Genomic DNA, 25,353 nt, shown 5'->3' on the forward strand with positions numbered 1-25,353 from the left:
TAAATATTGGAAGGAAAAACGTTCAGTAAAGTTAGTCTCTGGTGAGATAGGAGTTTACAGTCCGAATGGCCTCTGAGAAGAAACTCCTTCTCAACCTCTCCGTTCTCACAGCATGGCAACGGAGGCGTTTGCCTGACCGTAGCAGCTGGAACAGGCCGTTGCAGGGGTGGAAGGGGTCTCTCATGATATTGTTGGCTCTGGAGTTGCACCTCCTGATGTATAGTTCCTGCAGGGGGGCAAGTGAAGTTCCCATAGTACGTTCGGCCGAACGCACTACTCTCTGCAGAGCCTTCTTGTTCTGGGCAGAGCAATTCCCAAACCAGATGGTAATATTTCCGGACAAGATGTTTTCCACAGCCGCTGAGTAGAAGCACTGGAGGATCCTCGGAGACACTCTGAATTTCCTCAATTGCCTGAGGTGGTAAAGGCGCTGCCTTGCCTTACTCACGAGTGCTGAGGCGTGTGATGTCCATGTAATATCCTCAGAGATATTTAAAACAGTTCACCCTATCCACAGGATCCCCATTTATCCTCATTGATGTGTGTACGTCCTCGGATGATGTGCCCTCCTAAAGTCCACAATCAGCTCCTTCGTTTTTTTGATGTTCAAGAGGAGGCTGTTGTCCTGACACCAGAGTGCCAGGTCAGCCACCTCCTCCCGGTAGGCCTTCTCATCGATGTCTGAGATCAGGCCCACCACCACAGTGTCATCAGCAAACTTAATTATTGAGTTGGGGCTGAACCTAGCCACACAGTCATGTGTGTACAGGGAGTACAATAGGGGGCTGAGGACGCAACCCTGGGGCGATCCTGCACTCAGGGTGAGGGACTTCGATGTATTCCCTCCCATCTTGACTACCTGGGGCCTGGCGGTGAGAAAGTCCAGGACCCAGGCACACCGGGAGGTGTTGAGCCCCAATTCCAGTAGCTTCCCGGCCAGTCTGGTGGGGACTATCGTGTTGAAGGCTGAACTGAAGTCTATGAACAGCATCCTCACGTAGCCCCCCTTCTGGCTGTCAAGATGAGAGAGAGCGGTGTGCAAAACCTGGGAGACCGCATCGTCCGTGGATCTGTTCGGACGGTATGCAAACTGCAACGGGTCCATGTTCCGAGGGAGGAAGGCGCAGATGTGTTTCTTCACCAGCCTCTCAAAGCATTTCATGACTACCGAGGTAAGGGCCACCGGACGGTAGTCATTCAGACAGGCTGGGGAGGCATTTTTTGGTACCGGTACAATGGTGGATTTTTTGAAGCAGGCAGGGTCCACGGACTTGTCCAGGGAGAGGTTGAATATTGTAGTGAGCACTGGAGCTAGCTGGCGTAGCACAGGACTTGAGTACTCGCCCCGAGATGCCATCTGGGCTTACAGCTTTCCTCGTGTTCACTCGTGTCAGAGCCCTCCTCACGTCGTGGTCGGACAGCGAGAATGTGTGCACATTCCTCCCTTCAGCTTCGGTAGCCAGCCCGCTGGCGGTATTGTCGATAGTCGGCAGACCTGGGGTGGTGTTGCACATCTCGAAACGAGCGTAAAAGGAGTTCAGGTCATCAGCTAGGGAGGTGCCGGCAGTTGCGGATGAGGGTGGGGTGCTCCGGTAGTTGGTTACAGTCCGAAGATTAACTTATATCAGAGTGATGGCAAGAGCAAAATATGGAGAAGAGAAGGAACTGCTCAAGATTCAAAGCATACCACCTGATCTGTGAAACACGGTGGTGGGGGTGTTATGGCCTGGGCATGTCTGGCTGCTGAAGGTACTGGCTCACTTATCTTCATTGATGACACAACTGCTGATGGTAGTAGCATAATGAATTCTGAAGTGTATAGACACATACTATCTGCTCAAGTTCAAACAAATGCCTCAAAACTCATTGGCCGGCAGTTCTATCTACAGCAAGCCAATGATCCCAAACATACTTCTAAAGCAACAAAAGAGTTTTTCAAAGCTAAAAATGGTCAATTCTTGAGTGGCAAAGTCAATCACCCGATCTGAACCCAATTGAGCATGCCTTTTATATGCTGAAGAGAAAACTGAAGGGGACTAGCCCCCAAAACAAGTTTAAGCTAAAAATGGCTGCAATACAGACCTGGTAGAGCATCACCAGAGAAGTCACCCAGCAACTGGTGATGTCCATGAATCGCAGACTTCAAGCAGTCATTGCATGTAAAGGAAATGCAACAAAATACTAAACATGACTAGTTTCATTTACATGACATTGCTGTGTGCCAAACATTATGGTGCCCTCAAATGAGGGGACTATGTATAAACACTGGTGTAATTTCTACATGGTGAAACCAAAATGATAAAAATGGCCTTTATTAAAATCTGACAATGTGCACTTTAAACACGTGATTTTTTTTCTATTACGAATCTCAAATTGTGGAGTACAGAGGCAAATAAATACATGTCCCAAATATTATGGAGGGCACTCACTGTATGTTACCAACTGGGCTTGATGTTTTATAAGAGTGCAAAATAATTAGATCAATATTTTGTTCATGAGTGACCACATAAATACAACCACTATTTGCTGCATCATCAAAAATATGCTGGCATTTCCATAACATAGTCTTGTGTAATGATAAAAGGCAATAAAACAAATCACTCCCAGCTGGAGGCATCGTGGCGTCTAAAGCTCCTCATTTTCGTCAACATTACAATTCAGCAGTTTCATTATCATCATGCTTCTTCAAAGAAACAAAATGCTTGCAAAATATTATGGTACTGATGGAATTCAGCAGTTAGATGGCAGCACCCTGCCCTTATCAAAAAATAGCATTATATTTTTTTTGTATAAAATGTTAGAAGCAGCGTAAGCTTCATTGCAGGCACAGTATGGAGTCCAGATTGTCAAAATATTTATCCATTATCAAATATTCATCATGTACAACATTTCCTGAAACTTTAATGTTCAAACCTATCATTCAACCAACAAGTTAATTCATATAGTACAGGTATCTTCAATGTGTATCTCAAGGTGCAAGAGAGAATTGTTATCAGACAAGATACAAAACAGAGGCATATGACCAAAGGTTTGATCAAATAATTAGATTTTAAATAAATATTTGAAATCAGGAAAGGCTGAAAAGCAAGGTTTACCTAGCTCTCAAGGGATCCATCCTAGGAAATTATCTTCCTTATCTACACTCCACTTCCCAGCACCATTTGTCATAGTTGCGTCCGAAATCATAGTGTTGTTACCCAGTATCTAAGCTCTTTTCTATGTCCCTCTCTGATTATTAACAAAGCCAAACCTTAATAGCACATTATTTAGGTGTCCTGTTTCACCCCAAGCTGAAGTGCAAAAGTCATATTCCCAGAAACATCTTTGTAACTTCACCTGGTTGTACCTCCGCGTATCAAAACTCTCAGATATTTATAGCACCCAAGCTCAGCTTTGCCAGCACTCCACAATAGGTTGCGTTACTTGAACAAATATAGACTCCAAGTGGTATAGAAGTAGTTGGGGGCACAGCTGCCAGAGCTACAAAGATGAAAACCACATTATTATCTGAATGGTGGCCGATTAGGAAAAGGGGAGGTGCAATGAGATCTGGGTGTCATGGTACACCAGTCATTCAAAGTAGGCATGCAGGTGCAGCAGGCAGTGAAGAAAGCGAATGGTATGTTAGCAATCATAGCAAAAGGATTTGAGTATAGGAGCAGGGAGGTTCTACTGCAGTTGTACAGGGTCTTGGTGAGACCACACCTGGAGTATTGTATACAGTTTTGGCCTCCTAATCTGAGGAAGGACATTCTTGCCATAGAGGGAGTACAGAGAAGGTTCACCAGACTGATTCCTGGGATGTCAGGACTTTCATATGAAGAAAGATTGGATAGACTCGGCTTGTACTCACTAGAATTTAGAAGATTGAGGAAGGATCTTATAGAAACTTACAAAATTCTTAAGCGGTTGGACAGGCTAAATGCAGGAAGATTGTTCCTGATGTTGGGGAAGTCCAGAACAAGGGGGTCACAGTTTAAGGATAAAGGGGAAATCTTTTAGGACCATATTGAGAATCTCTGGAATTCTCTGCCACAGAATGTAGTTGAGGCCAGTTCATTGGCTATATTTAAGAGGGAGTTAGATGTGGCCTTTGTGGCTAAAGGGATCAGGGGGTACGGAGAGAAGGCAGGTACAGGATACTGAGTTGGATGATCAGCCATGATCATATTGAATGGCGGTGCAGGCTCGAAGGGCCGAATGGCCTACTCCTGCACCTATTTTCTATGCTTGCTTCTATATATTCAAAAGGATAGACTTTTATTTTAGATATTAGAGATACAGCGTGGAAACAGGCCCTTCAGCCCAACCGGGTCTTTGCCAACTCCATACACAATAGGGACAATTAAAACATTTTAACCAAACATAATCAACCTACAAACCTCAGATAGACACAAAAAGCTGGAGTAACTCAGCAGGACAAGCAGCATCTCTGGAGAGAAGGAATGGGTGACGTTTCGGATCGAGACCCATCTTCAGACCCTAAACTTCTCGACCCAAAACGTCACCCATTCCTAGAAAGCATCCCATCAGGCAGGATGCTTGTTTATTCATTCACGTTTTGGTGTTGGAACTGCTGTGCCAAAGACTGCGAGAAACCATTGACAGCTAACGCAACCCAGTCCCAAAAGAGCAATCAGAATCTCAATCATGGATCCTCTGACAGTACAACGCTTCCTCAGAGTCAGCACTGCAATGAAAAGTAACACTGATTTTTTGTAATGCGTTAATTCATGTACTGTGTAATATGTGCACAACTGTTCTGGCTCTGGAGACAGAGAAGATTTGCTTACATTAAAAAGGGTATAGAGCAAAAAGGGTATTCGAGTATAGAAGCTGGGATGTAATGTTAAAATTGTACAAGGCATTGGTGAGACCAAATCTGGAGTATGGTGTACAATTTTGGTCGCCCAATTATAGGAAGGATGTCAACAAAATAGAGAGAGTACAGAGGAGATTTACTAGAATGTTGCCTGGGTTTCAACAACTAAGTTACAGAGATAGATTGAATAAGTTAGGTCTTTATTCTCTGGAGCGCAGAAGGTTAAGGGGGGACTTGATAGAGGTCTTTAAAATGATGAGAGGGATAGACAGAGTTGATGTGGACAAGCTTTTCCATTTGTGAATAGGGAAGATTCAAAGGAGGACATGACTTCAGAATTAAGGGACAGAAGTTTAGGGGTAATATGAGGGGGAACTTCTTTACTCAGAGAGTGGTAGCGGTGTGGAATGAGCTTCCAGTGGAAGTGGTGGAGGCAGGTTCATTGGTATCATTTAAAAATAAATTGGATAGGCATATGGATGAGAAGGGAATGGAGGGTTAAGGTAGAGTGCAGGCAGGTGGGACTAAGGGGAAAAAAGTTGTTCGGCATGGACTTGTAGGGCCGAGATGGCCTGTTTCCATGCTGTAATTGTTATATGGTTTATATGGTTATATGGTATACAGAAGGTTACAAGCATGACAATCAGCAACTACAAAATCAGAAATCAATCTGAAACACTAACTCTGTTTTTCCTTTCACAGTTATCAGGAATTTCTGATTTTGTTACAAGTTTGATACCAGATACAATAAATATTAAAGACAATGAAAGATTGAGGTTTGGACTTATGGCATGAAAAATGAAGATAACAAAGAAATTTACTTAGAACAAATAAAATATTAAAACATCCAGTTTAGGAAAGACATTGCATCCACTTTCAAATGAATAGAATATAACCAGATAAAATGAATAAAAATGAGCAAAAAGTACATTCAAAGAAAGACATTTAACATATACTTTTGACAACATTTTTGAAAACATTTTATAACTTCAATATTTGAATTTTCTGTTACTGGCAAAAGCAAAAGCCAGTTAAAATATAGTTGAATATCCCTGACCCACTGACTTTGTGTTTTGCTAGAACATTGGAATCTGAAGAAGGGTCCCAACCTAAAATGTCTCCTATCCATGTTTTCCACAGATGCTGCCTAACTCGCTGGGTTACTCCAACACTTTGTGTCCTTTTGTGTAAACCAGCATCTGCAGTTCCTTGGTTCTATGATCAAATGATCTACTGAGCAAGTTTGAGGGGTCAAATAGTCTACATCTCTCTTACTCTTTTGTTCCTCTTAAGTAGCATGATCGCTTCAACGATCCCTCTTTATTTGTAATGTTATATTTTGTACCTTGCTAGGGAAGTTGCTTTTATTTACTAGCAAAAACGTTCTAACTATCTCCCCCCAGTGGAAATGGCTCATACTGCAACCTGGTCAACTAACTGCTATGTTCTTGCTCTTTTGTTCCACCTTTATCCGGACAACCAAGGTACGTTCCTGAATCAAATATCAACCTCATTAATCTAAGAAAACTGGGATCTTAAGAAAATATACCAATTATTATTTCTGAACAGAGGAATCAGTTGTGAAATCTATCTATAAAACATTGCTGATTAAAATCTCGTGGATAAGAGGATGAACTCTGAAAAAAGGAAATGCTCCATTTTTTTTGTGGTGCTAGGATTAGAAGGACTTGGTATAATGGGGCCGCTGCAGCGTGTAAATGTTCTTATTCCAACTTCTGCCCAGTCTACCTTCCCTATAGCCAGTATTTCATTGTGCATCCTGCTGCAGAGAGGTACTAATATCAGGCATAAAGCTTAATGGCCATATCTTCCCTACTAATTATCTAATGCATAAAATTTATCTTTGTGTGATACTATTAGCTAATGTATTACTATTTGCCATATCATATGTAGTTACAATTTTTCATTCTTTACTTTTAGACTTTAGTGATACAGCATGGAAACAGGCCCTTTGGCCCAGCGAGTCCTCGCCGACCAGCAATCACTCCATAAATCATCACAATCCTACACACCTGGGACAATTTACAATTTACCGAAGCCAATTAACCTTTTTGGAATGTGGGAGGAAACCGGAACACCCGGAGAAAGCCTATGCAGTCAGAGAGAATGTTCAGACTCTGTACAGACAGCAACCGTGGTCGGATCAAACCTGGGTCTCTGGCGCTGCAAGGCAGCAACTATACCGCCATGCCACCCTGCCGCCCTCATGCTGCATTAATATTCTTATTAATTAATAGTTTATAGCTTAAAATTTAAAATGAAATCATGTGCAGTAGTTTCTGCTGACACTATTGAGAGCATAGAGAAACCTGATGGAAATTTGCCCCGCAACACTTTAAAACATAGATACATCAAAAGTAGAGTGCTACCTAGCACAAGTCTTAGATTGCTTCCAGGAATTTCTGGACAAGTACTTGAAAGTCACACATTGCATTTTATATTCTCCTTTGCATTTTAGAAATTCTTTACCCAAATCCATAGGGATGTAATAATAAGTCTATCATTCAAAAGAAGAATACTCTTAAACTCTTAAACATTTCCTGCCCTGTAACTTATTAAAACAAATAATAGTCATGATGACTACAAAACTACAAGATTGTTATTATATGTTACCTGGTTCACTAATATCCTACAGGGATGGAAACCTACCCTCCTTATCATAGTTTATAAATCCCAGTTTATACATGACTCCAGATCTACTAAAGATACACACAAAATGCTGGACTGAAGTCTGAAGAAGGGTCTCAACCTGAAACGTCACCCATTTCATCTCTCCAGAGTTGCTGCCTGTCCCCCTGAGTTATTCCACCATTTTATGTCTATCGTCCGTTTAAACCAGCATCTGCAGTTCCTTCACACACATATCCAGATCTACTAATGTGATTAACTAGACAATAGCCTTATAAGAGCTATGAGAGATAGGAAAATAAGGCTGGCATTCATGGGGGGGGGAGGGGGGGGGGGGGGGGGGGGGAGATTGTTTTCATGGTGAAACTATTAGCATAATATTTAGTTCATCTCCTGGAAAGGATGCTATGCACAGTGATGCTTCAAAAGCAAAGCAAATGAATGTCGAATTTACATTAGAACAGTGAAACTAAGAAAATAATTGAATCTGTATCCTACTATAACCACAAGAACAACAATATTTAGTTAAATAGCACCATAAACATTGCAAAGCATCTTAAATGTGCAAAGAAACAAAATTTGACATCAGCCACGCAGCAAGATATTAGAGCTGAAGATATAAAGCTTGGTAAAATAAATGGATTTTAAAAAGGAATTTGAAGGAGAGAGCTACAGAGGTGGAAAAGGGGTTAGGGGAAGAGGGCAGGAGAATGGGGTTAGGAGGATGAGATAAATCAGCCATGATTGAATGGCGGAGTACATGATGGACCAATTGGCCTAATTCTGCTCCTATCACATATGGAAAAAAATAGCAGGGCTTGGATAGTAAAAGCACATTATGAACTATGAAGAGCAATTAATTTGGTGGATAATTACCAAGTCAGCAAGGAAAGAGGCAGATTTCTTCGTCACTAAAGGTCAAGATGCAAGTGCAACAAATGTAACTATTGGTAGGAGGGTTCTTTATTAAGAAGAGATTTGATTACAACAGTAAATAAGTAATTGCAATTATTTTTAGCTCTGGTGCGACCACACCTGGAATATTCTGTAGTTTTGATATTTGTACCCAAGGAAGGATGTACCTGTCATAATGGATTAGCTCCAGCATTGGTGGGTTTGCTGTCTGAGAGATAGTGTGCAAGGGGACATATTCTTTCGAGTTTGGAATAAGAGGAGATTTTATTGAAACATAACACAATTGTAAAAGAGATTGACAGGCCAGAAGCAAGGAGGATATTTCCCTCGAGTGAGAAGTTTTAGGCCAGAAAGCACAATTTGAGAATAAGAAATTGGCTATTCAGGGCTAAGATGAGAAGAATTTTTTCATTTAGTGAGCAGTGAAGCCTTTAAATTCTTGGCAGGAGAAATCTGTGTGGTTATATTCATTCATAATAAAGATGGATAAATGAGTGGGAAAATTAGTTAAGATATGTACATACAGTATATCTACATTGTTTGCACAACCCCATTGCAAATAAGAAGCGCTAATGTTATTGAGGTGAAGCTATGATTGTAGACAATCTAGTTTAGCCAGACAGTTATGGGGAATAGAGTTTATGGAATGTATCCAATGAAACTCGCTTAGCTATCGATACCAGAATGCAGGATGTGGAAAATGTATCTTGTCAACAAAGTGAAAATCTTTTTTATTCACACCAAAATGACGCCATGAATTCGCCAACTTCAATATCTCAAAAATAGCATATTATGAAGAAGCTGTTTGACTTTTATGATTCTAAATATTGATAAAAAATACATCTGTTGATGCTCCTGAATACATCATCAGTGGTGTAACCTGAGCTGTTTGACTTTTATGATTCTAAATAAAACAAATTGCGTGCCCAGTGGTTACAACATTGAAGTTCATTATCAGGCAGGAGGTATAGAAGCCTCAAGTCACACTCCACCAGGTTCAGAAACAGTTACTTTCCCACAACTATCAGGTTCTAGAACCAACCCGCACAACTTTAATCCCACCTCGACATCAGAACCACCTCTTGCACTACCTTGGATTTATTTTTTACTCTGTTTTGCACAAATGTCTTTTTATTTTTGCTTTGCTGTCTTGCACAATTTATGTTCTTACGTTTGTCTGAGTATGTGACACTGCTGCAAGCAAGATTTTCATTGTTCCTACACCATGTGCACATGGCAATAAATGTGACTTGTCTAACTTGAAATTCTTTAAAGGCATTAAAAGCTGAATGTTGTTAAGGAAGCCATCAGATTGCAGAATTTTGTAGTAACAACCTTGTAGAAATTTAGTACGACTTCTTCCAGTCTACATTCCCTATCATGGCCCAGTGCCAATTTAATGCCTTAAAGTGATGACACTTGCATAAATTTTCTGCACAAATACAAATGCAACCCAAGAAAACCGCAACAAATGGGTTTTTAAAGAATGGTATATATATTTGCAGAACAGAAAATGTATTAATATGATTTATGCAATGCTTTGCCAAGGAGACAGGATGAATCCTTAATTCATTCGAGGAATAAGCTTCCAAATACTCTGATGGGTTTTTAGACCATACTAATTATGTAAGCAGAACTTGTTCATGTGTATCTTTTTCCTATTTCCTTTTTCCTACATTGTGTAGTTAAGTTCCAGATGTAACGGCCAGAAAGAAAAGAAGCTTTGAGTCTGTATATTGTTTTATCCATTCCTTTTAAGGTACAGGTATCTCAAGTAAAGACTGATAATAGCTCCTGAACCATCCTACCAAAAATTAGAGAGCAGTCCTGAACTACTTTCTATCTCATTGGAGATCCTTGGACTTTCTTTGATCGGACTTTACCGACTTTATCTTGCACTGAACGTTATTCACGATATCTCCTTTATGATGTACCTGGATTGTAATCATCTATTGTCTCTCCGCTGACTGGTTAGCATGCAACAAAAGCTTTTCACTGTACCTCGGTACACATGACAATAAACTAAACTGAAACTGAATGTGTAAATCATAGCAGCCTAGAATTCTAGTGTACTCTACAAGTGAATTGGGGATTGCAACCTCTCGTCATAGGTTGTGCAGCATAGCTGAAGCGTATAAGAATAAAGGATGATCTTGTAGAAACATATAAGGGATTGATAAGCTGGATGCTGACAGAATGTTTCCTTTGGTAAAGATATCAAGAACTAGATGGTATAAACTACTACCCTGTGTTTGAGAGGGAAAATTTGCAACTTGCCAAAGAAACCATTATATAGGAATCTGAAAAATCAAAATTTGTTTTGATTTGACTGGAAATGGTTGTATCCTTAATCTTGTAGTATTTTAACATTATTTTTTGCTGTGAAGAGGTTTATAGAAATACAAGACTATCTTGTTGTAACTAAGAAGCACATAAGCTGATATCTATTTGAAATTAGATTTTTATGGATCATCACAAATTAATCTTATTAGAATGAATACAGAAACCTTTGCTATCAACTCAATCAACAATAATTAATCAGAAATGTTATAACGAGAAATTTAATTCATTTTTAAAATCCAAATTTATAGGTTTTTAACTACTTAGAATTTAGAGCACTACATCAAAATTGTATTACTATAATAGAACATAGAACACAGAACAGTAAAGCACAGGAACTAACTAAATATCTAAAAGCTTTTTAAATGCCACTATCGTATTTGCCTCCACCACCACCCCTAGCAATGCTTTCCAGGCCCCCACTATTTTCTGTGTAAAAAATCTGCCCCGCACATCCCCATCATCTATGTTTTTCTTAATTGTATATTTATCGGAAGCAGGAAACTTCAAGTTACTGACAGAATAAGCAATATATTAATATTGAGAAAGCCTTCACAAAAAAATCATGATGTAAATGCACCAGAAGTTTCAAATAGCCTTTTCAAACAGTTACTTTCGCCAATCTATTCAAAGTAACTGTAATTGGCATTTAGAATATAAGAAAAATGCTCTGAATAATTAATCTGCGTAGATTTTCATCCTTGAAGTAGGTGTCATAGCATCATGATTTGTGACGTTCAAGACCCCATTATATTCCTGCAATCAGTAAGTCAATTATTTTTGATGAATTCCTCTATTAATTATTTCTTTTTTTAATCTTAATAATATTTCTGTTCATTTGTCTTCCCTTTCTTTCCTGCTTACATTTACATCTTACATTTCTAAATGTGCAAAAATATATATATATTTACTATATCCTATCCTTTTTCTCCAACAAGCTCATAATGCTTTACTTGTTTAACTATGCAGGAGTAATAATTTGAACTATTTTTCAGTTATAAAGTCATAGAGGCGTACAGCACGGAAACCTGCCTTTCGACTCAACTTGCCCATGCCAACCAAGATTGCCCATCTATGCAAATCCCACCTGCCTTAGAACTTTCCTATCCATTAATCAATTTTCTGTTGTAAAGTCAGAAATGTGCACTCACACATATTGATAGCATCACTACAATGTGAAAAGTACAACAGAGAAATGACCTACGTTATAACATCCTAGAGGGATACAGCATGGAAATAGGCTCTTCAGCCTACCTACTCCACAGTGATCTATTCCCAGCTATTAACATTACTCCTACATTCATGTCATTCACGGTACAATCTATCTACACCCCAGATTCTAGCCCTCACTTACAGCCTAGGGGCCATTTTAAGTGACCAATTAATCTACTGACCAGCACGTCTTTGCAATGTGGGAGAAAACACACGTAGCCACGGGATGACTATGAACGTGTTAGTAAAATGGTTCACAAGGGTCGCAAGCCACAAACCACAATTTTCAAAACACAAATTTTAGATCAAGCTCCATACAGATAGTACCCAAGTTTAGGAGTTAACCTGGGTCTCTGGTGCTGAGGCGGCGGCGGTTCTAATAACTGTGCCACACTATTAGGGTAATCATAACATGAGGTGCCTATTCCAATTCCCTGTTGAGCTAGACATCACGGGGCAAACATTTAAAAACATGTACCAATTGCTTTTATTGAATAGCTTGCACACAAACATTATTTTTTTACTCTTTCAATTTTTAGGAAATGTTCTTTCTGATGGAAGTTTTCTGTTTTTTATTATGGGTAATGTGCTCTATATTGGCAACAAAACTTGTTTTTGTTATTTCTTTTCCCAATTCCAATAAAAGATAACAATGCTTTTAATTCCCAACTCCATCTCAATGTCTCAATTTTCTATTTTACTGCATGAAGAAAATGATTTGTTTTGTACTACCATTTTGTTTTTGTGACCCTGTGGATAGACTTCAGGAATTATACCACAATTTTCAAAACACAAATTTTAGATCTTAAGTGCTGAAGTAAATTACATGAAATTCAATCTGCCTCGGAAACCTGGAAATATGTCAAGCAGATATTGAAGAACATAGATCACAATAAAAACAATTAATAAGTTAGCAGACATAAATAGGCGGCTCTGGTTAGTGGCAGAGGGAGACACAAGGAAAAAAAGATGAAACAAACAATGCAAATAGAAAAAATAAGTAAAAGTAGAAAGAAAATAAAAGGCTAATAATAACACAAATAATTGTGGATTGAAGAGTGGTGAGGTACTGATGCTGAAGCTAATGTGCAAATATATATATCAAGTGCTTTGTATTTATTCATTCCTGCTAGGAATTCAATGTACCTTATCACATTTTCCATTCCACAATGTTGACATTATCTCACAGTTATAAAACGATAAATCTCCCAATGCCGATGCCCAGAAATTAATTGCATAAAGCTCGTATTCGTATTCCAATGTAATGCTTCTGAAAATTCTACTACTTGTGTACCTCTGGAAATTCAACCAAATACTTCTGGGGGACAAGTCATCTCTACAACCCTGGAGAACTGTAAGGAAACTTGCCCTTGTATCCTTGGAGTGCACATTGGTTGGTACTCCCATGTCAATAGGCCCTCCCTACTGAAACGTGTACAAGATCACGAGGGGCATGGATAAAGTGAATGCTCAGTCTTTTTTTCCCCAGAGTAGTACATTCTTAAATTAGAGAGCATAGGTTTAAAGTGAGAGGGGAGAAACTTAAGAGGGTCCGAAGGGGCACTATGTCATTCACAGGGCAGTCTGTAACTAGAATGAACTGCCACAGGAAGCTAAAGAAGCCAATACCATTATGGCATTTAAAAGACATTTGGATAAGAGGGTTTAGATGGCTGTGGACCAAATACACTCAAATTAGACTAGCCCATTAAATCAAATTAGTTGGGCTGAAGGGTCTGATTCCATGCTGTACAGTTTGTATTCTATGGCCGTCCCAGGTTTAGGATTAAGCCAAGTTAATGAATGCCTAGCATTTATTCTTTTCCTTTGACCACATTAAGGTTGCTGCTGGCAATCGAAGCGCAGATATTCTCATGCTTGGAGGATGTGATGGATAGCAATTGGCAATTGGGAAGCTGGTAATGACTTTTTATTGTTGCGGCATGGGGAAGAAATAGAGATTGGAGTTTAGGGGTTTGAAAACAGTGAATGGGGAATCAGCGGCCCAGAAGGGAAGAGGGAATTAGATTTACAGTGGAGATACAGTGCAGGAAATACTTCGGCCCATTGAGTCTGTGCTGATCAGCAATCATCTCATACACTAACAGTATCCTACACAACAGGGCCAATTTACAATTTTTACCAAAGCCAATTAACATACAAACCAGCACGTCTTTGGAATGGGGGAGGAAAACGGAGCTCTGGGAAAAAATACGCACATTCACAGGGAGAACGTACAAACTCCACACAGACAGCACCTGTAGGATCGATCCCAGGACTCTGGTGCTGTATGGCAGCAACTCTACTGTTGCGCATGTTTAGAAATGCCCATTAAATATTACGACATACCTGGGAACAATTCTTATCACGTTCCCTTATTACAAAATTAATTTTCAGTTGAATGGTACCGGAAAAGAACACTATTGCATTGAATTTTCTGGCACCCAGTGTAACATTGTAACTACAGGTATCTAAATTCATTCGACATTTTCACTACTAATTGGTTGATAGGATAGACAATAGCATCTTAAAGTATGGATCATCTTGTCACAATCATTAATAAGCTATTGTGAAAATTCAAGTATTTTCAATGGCATAATACATTAAACATGACCTATACATCAAAACTGAAATTATGAATAGTTAAAATAACAGGCTTAGTAGATAATACATAACCTATTCAACATACTCAGCTTCAGTTCCTTTGGTAGAAGAGTGTCTGGAATGTAAATTTCAATCACTTAAATCTTGCCCATTTCTACCATAACTTTTCACCTCCCCCACTTTACTTCTGAAAGTGACACCTATTCCTTTGTCATCTGTAGATTCAATGAATTCCTAAATTGCATCTCATGCTCTTCCCTACACAGATTCTGCTGCAATCTTTGTAAATGTTTTCTGTGGAAAATCATATCAATTACTATCTACTGATATTAAATGCATTAAAGAGTTATCTTTATCAAAAAAAATCTATAATTTAAAGTTGAAGTTAAATGTAGAACTTTAATTCAATTTCAAAAATCAGGCAGTCCCTAATTGCATAAGGGTTCCGTTCCTGAGAACTGTCTGAAAGCGAATGTCATTATAAGTGGGAAACATCCATTTTTTATAATGTAACTAGACCAAGTTGGACCCACCGGGTCCCGTCCCCCAACACGGCATCACAGGGGAGGGCTGGTCCCCGAAGGCAATATTCCACCACTCACCCAGAGGTCCCAATACTCACCACTCCCTAGGGGGGTAAAAAGGGAGGGGTGGTAAAGAAGGAGAGGGAGGGGGGGGGGGGGGGGGGGTAGAGAGGGAGGGGGGGTTAGAGAGGGAAGGGGGGGTAGAGAGGGAGAGAGGGGGGGGGTTAGAGAGGGAGGGGGGTTAGAGAGGGAGGGGGGGGGTACAGACAGAGGGGCGGCAGAGAGAGAGGGAGGGGGTAGAAAGGGAGGCGGAGGGGGTAGAGAGGGAGGGGGGTAGAGAGGGGGAGGTGGAGAGGGAGGGGGAGGTGCAGGGGGTAGAGAGGGAGAGGGAGGGGAGTAGAGAGGGAGGGCGAGGGGGATAGAGAGGGAGAGGGGCAGAGATGGAGGGGGGTAGAAATCCTACCCCATCTCCCTCCTCCTCATTTCCCTCATCCTTCTCCCCTCACTTCCATTCCCTGCCCCAGGACCTACCCAGGTCATAGAGCAGCGCCAGGGCCTGGACAGCTTGGGAGCCCATTGTGATTGGTGCACTGTGAGAGGCATTGTGAAATCATCACTGGACGCTCTCTGAGAACGCGGTTTTGGCTTTTTTTGAAAGTTTAAATCATGAATAACTTCGTAAATATAGGTCAAAAAGCGACGGGAAAATGTTTATGGCTTTGACGGGAAAAATGTGAGTAGAATATGTGAAAATAGGAAGGCTGTGGCCGAGCGTATGGAAGAAGATAGGAAAAAGCAGAGTAGAGTGACACATTGCCGGCACAAACAAAGAGTTTTAGTTATATAGATAAAAAGGAACTGCAGATGTTGGTTTACAGCATAGACAGAAAATGCTGGAATAACACAGCGGGTCAGCCAGCATCTCTGGAGAAAATGAATAGGTGGTGTTTGGGGTCGGGACCCTTCTTCTGATTTGGGGGGGGGGGGGGGGGGAAGGGTGGAGACTGGAAGTGAGAGAAATCCCTTTTTCAAGATCCAAATTATTAGAAACATCATCTCTCCATTTTCTCCAGAGATGCTGCTTGACCCGTGGAGTTACTCCAGTATTTTGTGAATATTCAGTTTTTATACCTACCCAGATCATTTCAGTCTATATACACTCAGTACAAGTCTTTAATTTAATTGAATAATCATCTTAACACTACCTGGAATTAACCTAATGGAATATATATTATATCCAGTCCTTATTAAATACCATGAAATATCATTATTATTATTATCTGTCTGAAAAAAGGTCCCGAGCTGAAGTCGCCATCCATTCACTTCAGAACTGCTGTCTGGCCTGCTGAGTTACTCCAGCATTTTGTGTTTTGCTCATGATTCCAGCTCTTACAGTCTCTAGTGCCTCCATTATTATTATTACTAGTTTGGAAAAATGTTTTAAGAATGAATGGGGAAATTTACATAAAAATCAAATTTTTGTGAAACTAGTCATTCGGAACTTTGGGAACCCCGACTAAATCATGCACTTGTGAAATGGAATAGTGGAACTTTGTTTGTTTGGGCAAACAATAAGATGTCAAGCAAGAACTGAGTGGAAATCAGATTTAACAAAAGGTAAATCACAGCCAGGCACAAGCACAAAACACTCTAGTGTTATTTGTGCTAAACAATGTATTAACTATTTCCAACTAAATATATTCACTGTTCATAAGTTTAGTCATTATGAACAGATTATTCATAACAAAGAAAATGAAAAACTAAGCATGAATTGGTCTATTAATGGGGCTGGCAAGATGGCACATCTAGACTACAACAGAAGGTATTAAAGCACTTAAATCAAAGTATATGAATCAACCAGTTCTTAATTAAACTTACAGAAATAAAAATATTACAAAATGAAAATGGAGTAGCTGTGCTTTACATAGACATATCCCATGAGACCTAAAAATAAGGGAAATCAGATTAAACAGAGATTTGATTTCATACTTTGAACGGATGATGGGTCAAAAGGACCTCTCTTTTTCATTGTTTGCGAAAGAACTGCAGATGCTGGAAAAATCGAAGGTAGACAGAAATGCTGGAGAAACTCAGCGGGTGAGGCAGCATCTATGGAGCAAAGTAGGTGACGTTTCAGGTCGAGACCCTTCTCACTGCAATTCTTCTTCTTCCTCCTGCAATGGGCAAGGGTGTGCCTGGAATATGACAATATTTTGAAAGACACAACCAAATAATCTCTGGGGATGGCAGCAGAGAATCTCCTACCTGTACAGGCGGCAGGATCTTATTTTGAAGACCATGATGACAGTCTCCACAACGTTCCTGGTGGACAATAGCTATGTTTTTCCTTATCTGCCAACACTGGACAGCACAGAGTCACAGCAGATAGTTCAGCTTACCTGGGTTTGATCCTGACTTTGTGTGGAGTTTTATCTGTGAATGTATAGGCTTCCCCAAGATGCTCTGGTCCTGCCTCCCCCCATCCCAAAGTACACGCTAGGCAGTTAATTGGTCTTTATAATTTTCTTCTAGTGTAGATGGGTGGCAGAAGAATCAGGAAGGAGAAGATGTGAGGGAGAATAAGTCATAGGAAAGCAAACAAGGGAGTGAGATTGACTGGAATACTATGAGCCAGCATAGACTCGATGGGCAAAATGCCCTCCAGTCATGAGAAAGTACGAGTTATCAAATGTCAAATGACCAATGATTTCCTGGCAACCAGATAGAGGTGAGGGGGCAAGGATAGAGCAAGAATGTTAGAGCTGCTGCCTCACAATGCCCGAGACCTGGGTTTGATCATGACGTCGGATGCTTTCTGTGTGGAGTTTGAATGTTTCCTCTGGGTACACCAGTTTCCTCTCACATCGCAACAACGTATGGGTTTGTAGGTTAATTGGCATCTGAGAAATTGCCCCTGATGTTTAGGATGTGGATGGGAAAGCGGGATAACATAGAATAGTCGATGGTCAAACTGGACGGTGGGCCGAAGGGCCTAGCCTCCACGCTGTATCTTTCAATCAATTCAATCAATCCATAAAGAGGAGAACCCTCATCCTCCAGAAGGATCTGTTGGCCAGCTGCAGTGGATGAAAAGTGGCATGGAACATACAAGTAATTCATGCTTCCCTGATCCACCAGGATCTTTAACAAGCTTGAACATACTTGGTGAACAACAACCTTTTCTAAAAAATGGAGTAGTCAAAATGCACGCATTGAGCTCTTAGACCAATAAGTATGCGGTCTATTTCCTTCACCCTTGAGAAGATTGCTGTCTGAAATTCTGTGTGTGTCTTCTCTTTTGCTGTTTACTGAAGAAGGAGAAGAAATCAATGAATCTGTGGTTTAATTGTGCTTTTATTGTCACATGTGCAAAGTGCTAACACAGTGAAATTATTTTTCATACAAAGAGTCCATAGAGTATTGCCATACCCCCGATCCTCCATTAGCGAGTGTACAGAAATAATCTACAGACCCCGCATGCAAGAGGCACCATGTTTTGGCACCATTTTCAAAGTCCACGCTCAAGTTCTTATTAACCTGTTGCAAGCAAATCCCAGGCTGTTGTGGGGCCTCCTGCCATTTCCTTCCTTGGACGCCAAGTCCCTCTCCTCACCCGTCCACCTTTGCTCTCTGGGGATGCCTCCTGCAGCCGACCTCGAGGGCGCAGTAGGCCAGGCACTAATTTCTTCTCCTCTCCTACCGACCTTGTCCTTAGCCCATTGCGTCCATAATTGATGATTCCATCGTCCCAGTCTCTGGACTTCGGGGGATGAGCTGTGGACCGACTCAGCGGCTTCCTCCTGCAGGACGTGAACCGCAAGATCTTCCGTCGGCCGCGGGAGATCGGCTCGGTAGGCTCCCTCTGAATCCGCAGGATCTTAAGTTCGTCTGTGCAAGAGCCATGGCCTCCCGGGAGCATGGACAGCCGCGCGCAACCTCCTTTTCCATTGAGTAGAAAACCTCCATCAAGCAAGATTGCATGTGATATGAAATATAGCATTTATCAGCTGTTGCCACCTGTAGATTGGTTTATGCATGCAACCAATCATATATAGGTTAGCATCACTAACCCCGCCTTACTGTGTCATTTATATTAACACCCACTTCCTTTGCTACGCAGTTCGGGTAGCAGACAGGATGCAGTGACAACTAACATGCTATTGTGCTGTTAAGTCTGTATGTAGATTAAAGATGATCTTAAATTACATGACGTGTATATGTCTTATCTACACCACCTACAATGAGCTGGAAGCGTACACTACTACACGAGAGCAATCCAGGCAAGAATGTCCATTGTAACTCTGGTTGCAGCAGGTGCTATCACTGCCTATAAAAATCTTAACTCCCATTGTTCCTGTTCATATGTGCATGTAGGAATGTTGCTTGCGCATGATTCTTGAGAAATAGGTCCTTCCAGTGCAAGCGCTTTTCCTTTTCTACCTTGGCATCATCTGGCAAGATACTGTAGATCCAAAGTTTGCAATAATGGATTTAAAGAGAAGCTCAGTGGCAGATTGGTTATTGGTTTCTGATGTTTGGAGAAAATGAGTTATCGAACAAGAAAAATCCCCTTAAACCAACGGTAGTTACAAAATATATTTTATGAAACAAATTGACTTAGTAACTGAAAAGCAAAATAATTGTAGATGCTTGAAATCTGAAATCAAAACAGAAAATGCTGGTATACTCAGCAGGTTACGCATCACCTGTGGAGAAAGAAACAGAGTTAAAGTTTGAGGTCAATAAAAGTAAGAAAGCAATTATTATATTGTCCTGAAGCAAAAAAGCAAAAAAAAAAAATTGCTGGAGGAACTCTGTAGGTGACCAGACTCCAGCACCAATAGTCTCTTTTATCTCCATTTCACTGCAATTTTTTGTTGTACACCCACTTTAAAGAAGTTCTCCAGCTCCCTTGCCAGGGATTTTGTGAATCCTTCTCCCACTGTTCTCCCTCCATTATTTTCCTTGATCTTCTGCTCTTTGACAATGTTCTCACCTCGATTCAGTATGATAGCCAGCTGCCCGTTTGACCTGCCGAGATCCTCCAGCAATTTGGGTTCTGAACCTGAAACCTTAACTCTGTTTTTCTCTCCAAGGATGTGCCTGGTCTGTGTATCCCCACCATTTCCTTTTATTTGGAACTATTGATTACTTATTACAAATTCGCTTCCAATCTACTGTAAATAACTTCACACACAAGGAGTGCATCACAAAATACTGAGATTAGAGTCAAATATTGTTATAATCTATTAGCATACATATGGCGGTGCTGGGACATCAGGTGGCGCTGTTGATGGCTGCCACCGCCTAGAGTCTATTTGTCTTTTATATTTGTAGTTGTTTAAAGTTTGTTTGTGGAGTTTTTTTTGTACTTTATGTGGGGGAGGGGGGTAGGGTAAGGGGGGAACCGTCTTTCAGTCACTTCCTGGCGAGGATGCGATTATTATCCGAGTCGCGCCCTCGCCACCTCCTCATGGCCTACCTACTGGATTGGCGTGGCCGGGATCCGGACCAGAGCTTCAGCAACGGCGGCGCAGCGCTGGATACATCGCAGAGCGGGCGATGCCTCACCTGGGATCGCCGTTTGAGGCTCTGGAGTGTTGGGCCTGCTGCATCGACATTGCGGAGCTGTGGTTTGTGGAGCTCCCAGCGCGGGCGGCGCTGACCAACATCGCGGAGTCCTGGGACCCTTGGCATCTCTTCCCAGCTCGGACTGTGGACTTCAGGAGCCACGGACTCCGGTGGGAGGTGGCAGATTCGGAGGTCCAGGCCGCTGAGGATGTTCTTCCGTTCGACGTCGGGGTTCCATCGTTCCCGGCGAGAGGGCCTGAACATCGGGCCACCTGTAACGGTGACTGCGGGGGTCGCGGGAGAGCACGACCACGGGTGAACATCGGGGAACATCAGCGAGGAGGTTGACTGGACTTTGGCCCTTCCCTCACAGTGGGGAATTTTGGTGCCGCTGTGGGGATGTTTGTGTTGTGGACTATCGTGTTCTGTGTTTTTGCCTTTTTTATTCGTATGACTGTATGGGAAATAGCATTTTGTTGGCTCTTACTTGAAGACAATGACAATAAAGTTGAATCAAATCAAATATTGAACACCAAACAACACTGAGACTGTCCCATGCAATGGAGACCCAATAAGCACTGTCATGATTTTTCTAGCATTGAATGTTACCTGCTTGAAGAGTTCTTTTGTTTGCATTCCCCTGGTGACAGAAGAGCAGATGGAGTGCTGTAACTTCGATGGAAACCTATACACCAACAACAACAGACGAACGATTTTAAGAAAATTATCATTGCTTTTCTTAACAAGCCTTCTAATGAGCAGGGTGTATTTAATCCTACGCAGAGCTAATGTTCAATTTAAATAGCAATAAGAAATGAAACAATGTCTGCAAAAATGCAAAATGTGATGGTATTATCACTAAACATTTTTTTAAATCATTCCTTTAAAAAAACTTATGCCCATAGATTGAATCTTTATATTAGGTTATCAATTCCCATTTTAACAGTGTAAGACTCCTATAAAGGTTTCCAACAGATTGGGCATTAATCCATCAGTTTTGGTAGAACAGCCCATGGCTTAACCACTTAATTTTCTACCAACTACACTGGGGCGCTCAGAATGGCAGAGCTCCCAATCAAGAAGAGCACAAATTCACAGACCCAAATCCCAACGATGCCCATGACTCCTGCTTGTGGCACCAACACGACATACAGAAGATACTCATGCCATCTGGAAGAGGTGCTCAACTTCTTAAACAGCAGGAGCACAGAGTAAAGCTAAGAACATTTCACTGATCTCACCAGAGCCAACAATGGGCACTCTCTTTTTTTCCTGCTGGGTTTAGGTTTATGCTTATTATTGTCGTGTACTGAGGTATAGTAAAAAGCATTGTTTTCATGTTTACCTGATCAGACTGTACCAAAATACAGTCCAGTCAAGCTCACATACAAAAGGTAGAGAAAAGGAGAAGATACAGAGCCTAATCTCCCACCATGCCCTTCATAGTTCGCTCTAGATAAGGCCAGTTCTATGTTGGCTGTTGTACTACGGCTATCAAATTCCCTCAAAACAATTAGACAATAGACAATAGGTGCAGGAGTAGGCCATTCGGCCCTTCAAGCCAGCACCGCCATTCAATGTGATCATGGCTGATCATCCACAATCAGTTCCTGCCTTCTCCCCATATCCCTTGACTCCGCTATCTTTAAGAGCCCTATCTAACTCTCTCTTGAAAGCATCCACGTGCATTACTCACATGTGCAACCCTAAATCCTCTTCCTCTACATAACAATCTAATTTAGCAACAAGATCAGATCAGTTGCAACCTAAAGGGTAATTGGAGTCTATACTTTGCATGATTCAATCCTTACTCAAACAAATCCCATGGCTCAAGTTTTCTCCACTCTGCACTATCCTTCACAAAATTCATCTCTTGGGGTTTCAGCTTCCCTCTTAATTTGCTTTTTACAGTGACATTCCTCTTTCAATTAAACACATTGAGATTATTTAATGTTAGTAGCACTGTACATATTCAACTTGTTCTGGCCCTCATTATGAATGAAAACAAAGGATGGCCACCTTAATTCAAGTTCAGAATGTTAATAAATTACTGCTGAACAAATTAAGCAAAAAAGTCAAATTTAATTTAAGCTGAACTTTTATACAGCGCCATCTCCATTAAGCCAGATTTAGTTCAGAGAAACTGAAGGATTTTTATCGAGAGGTCTACTATTATCTGGCTATGCAGCCCACTGTTAAGAATACCTAATGTGCTCTAACAGCGTAATAAATCATTGTCAATTTAGCCCAGTCACAATACGTGTATCAAATAGAAAAATGGAGTACCCTTACTAACATCACTCTGTGAAATGAATGTTGATAAGGAATCTTATGATCTTTTCCTCCACTGGGAAGTGTAAACGCAGCAAGGAACCGAGTAAAACTAAGAAATGTCTGATTTAAACGAAAGGGTAGGCAATATATTGCAATAAAAGCTAGGAATTGCTCATTGTTTTTAATGCACCTCTCAATTAAATGCATAATATGCAGAATACAAAGTCTTTATAATTAACTATTTAATTTCAAGCATTCCGGTTCAAAGCATGTCTCTGATTTATTTTAACATAAGACAAATCATTTATTCACCTAAACTCAAATTCTTCTTTTGTAAGCCTATTGTCAATATAGAAAAAATATTTCAATCATTTTTATGCAACAATCATTGTAATCCAACAGATAATGCTGTAAATAGCTTGTTCTAAACTTCCCCCCAGTCTAGTTTCAGTCAAAAATCACTGAGTGCTTCTAAACTTTATTTTGACAAAACACAATTACAGTTCCCACTACTGTACCTAACCACTGTGGGTTCGATCCTCGTATCTGCCTGATCAAGCCCTCTTTAGCCTCGCTCAACAGAGACACTCCAGAAGGTCACGCAGTCCCAAGCGCTCTCCCAGAAGATCGACACAGGACCTCGTGGGAGCAGACTTTTATAGGTCCCCAAACCTTGAGGGGCCAAACCACACGGGGTTGGTCTCTATACAGTCCAATAACAGATATTGTTTAACACAGTATATGATAGACATTTCCCTAACCCAATAATACAGTAACTAATACAATATATTTGAAAGAAAGTTCTAGAAACATAGAGACATAGATAATAGGTGCAGGAGGAGGCCATTCGGTCCTTCGAGCCAGCACCGCCATTCATTGTGATCATGGCTGATCATCCCCTATCAATAACCTGTGCCTGCCTTCTCCCCATATCCCTTGACTCCACTAGCCCCTAGAAGGAAGCAAACACGTATAAACATTGAAACATGTGCCCTGAGGTTCAACCAGTTTCTCCAAGGCTCAACAGTTCGACCAATCATCGATTAACATGATGACCATCTTGCAACATTATTTATACTATTTACAATGCTTTTGCAGCGATCCAATCGAAATGATGCAATTAGGGTTTGTTTGCAAAACTGCTATACATTTTATCAATTTAGGAGAAACAAGGAGAAGACCTGGACCCCTCACCATCCTGCATACCGCGGTCTGAGCCTAGGCTGGCTGGCGCCATTCAAAGCCTGTAAAGTTCAGCTGACAAGGGTTAAGCAATTCTGACAAGTGCAGGGATCCTCCATTTTATGGTGTTTTTAATTTGGCCAATATTAACAATGCCACCAAAGGTATAATAAGGCTGAATGACTATGCATAGTATGATCAATCTAGTGTGCTCTATCCAATTGTTTGAGAAATGGGGAGACACAGTATACAGTCAAACTCTTTGGAAAGTATCTATTTTAAATTCAGGAGTGAATAATTCAACAAACAGATTCCTATGTCTTTAAACTTCTATCTTTCAAGCAGTACTCCAAACTCTATTGGCCTCACATCTAAGATGCATTCACTTTTGAGATTTTTTTTTCTTTTAGCCATGCCAATCAGATAGCAAATCTCTTCCGAAGGACTAAGATTCCTCCATTAAAGTCAGCATTTATGAACTGACTTGTATGTCCATGAACTGGCATGCTGTTCATGCTTGCAAACTGGTTGAAGCCAGCTATGAATAAAGAAAATCGAAAACTGCAGATGTAGGAAATCTGAAATAAAACCAGAAATGGCCAAAACAGCTAGTTAGGCAGCATTTGGATAAAGAGAAAAACAGTTGACAAAAATCTTTGCATTTTCTCGAAACGCATGCGAGGTCTGGAGTACTGGAGAATGGTCAAATGCTGTTGCTATGTTTAAGAAGGGAAGTAGCGATAATCTAGGACATTACAGCTGGTGAGCCTCATGTCAGTGGTAGGGAAGCTAATGGAGGGGACAGTCAGCATGACTTTGTATGTACCTGTATTGTCTTACAAACTTGATGAGTTTTTTGAGGTGAGAATGGTGGTCGATGAGGGTAGGGTGGTGGATGTTGTCAACACGGATTTTAGTAAAGCATTTGATAAAGTTCCTCATGGTAGGTTGAAGCAGACGATTAAGATGCATAGAATCCACGATAACTTGATCGTTTGGATTCAGAATTGGCTTACTCATAGAAATCAGAGGGTTGTCCTGGCTAGAGGTCTATGACTAGTGGAGTTCCACAGGGATCTGTGCTGGGACCTCTGTTGTTTATGATCTATATACACAATTTGGACATGAGTGTAGATGGTTGGGATAGTAAATTAGCAAACAACACCAACATTAGTGAAGTTGCAGACAGTGAGGAAGGCTGTCCAAGTATACAGCAGGATATATATCAGCTGCAGAAATGGATGGAGAAATGGTAGATGG

General features: G+C 40.9%; 1 protein-coding gene across 5 annotated transcripts in view; it reads right to left on the reverse strand.

Annotated features, from left to right (window-relative positions):
• Window positions 1-25,353, reverse strand: part of LOC129699621 (CAP-Gly domain-containing linker protein 4-like) — a 233,352-nt gene that overhangs the window by 8,627 nt on the left and 199,372 nt on the right. For all 5 annotated transcript variants that reach the window (XM_055639579.1, XM_055639581.1, XM_055639582.1 and 2 more), the window contains one exon: window positions 21,247-21,322. In XM_055639579.1, coding sequence (XP_055495554.1) covers window positions 21,247-21,322 — 76 coding nt within the window. The remainder of the gene's footprint in view (window positions 1-21,246; window positions 21,323-25,353) is intronic.

Source organism: Leucoraja erinacea, chromosome 8 (assembly GCF_028641065.1).
Source record: "Leucoraja erinacea ecotype New England chromosome 8, Leri_hhj_1, whole genome shotgun sequence".
Classification (NCBI taxonomy): domain Eukaryota; kingdom Metazoa; phylum Chordata; class Chondrichthyes; order Rajiformes; family Rajidae; genus Leucoraja; species Leucoraja erinaceus.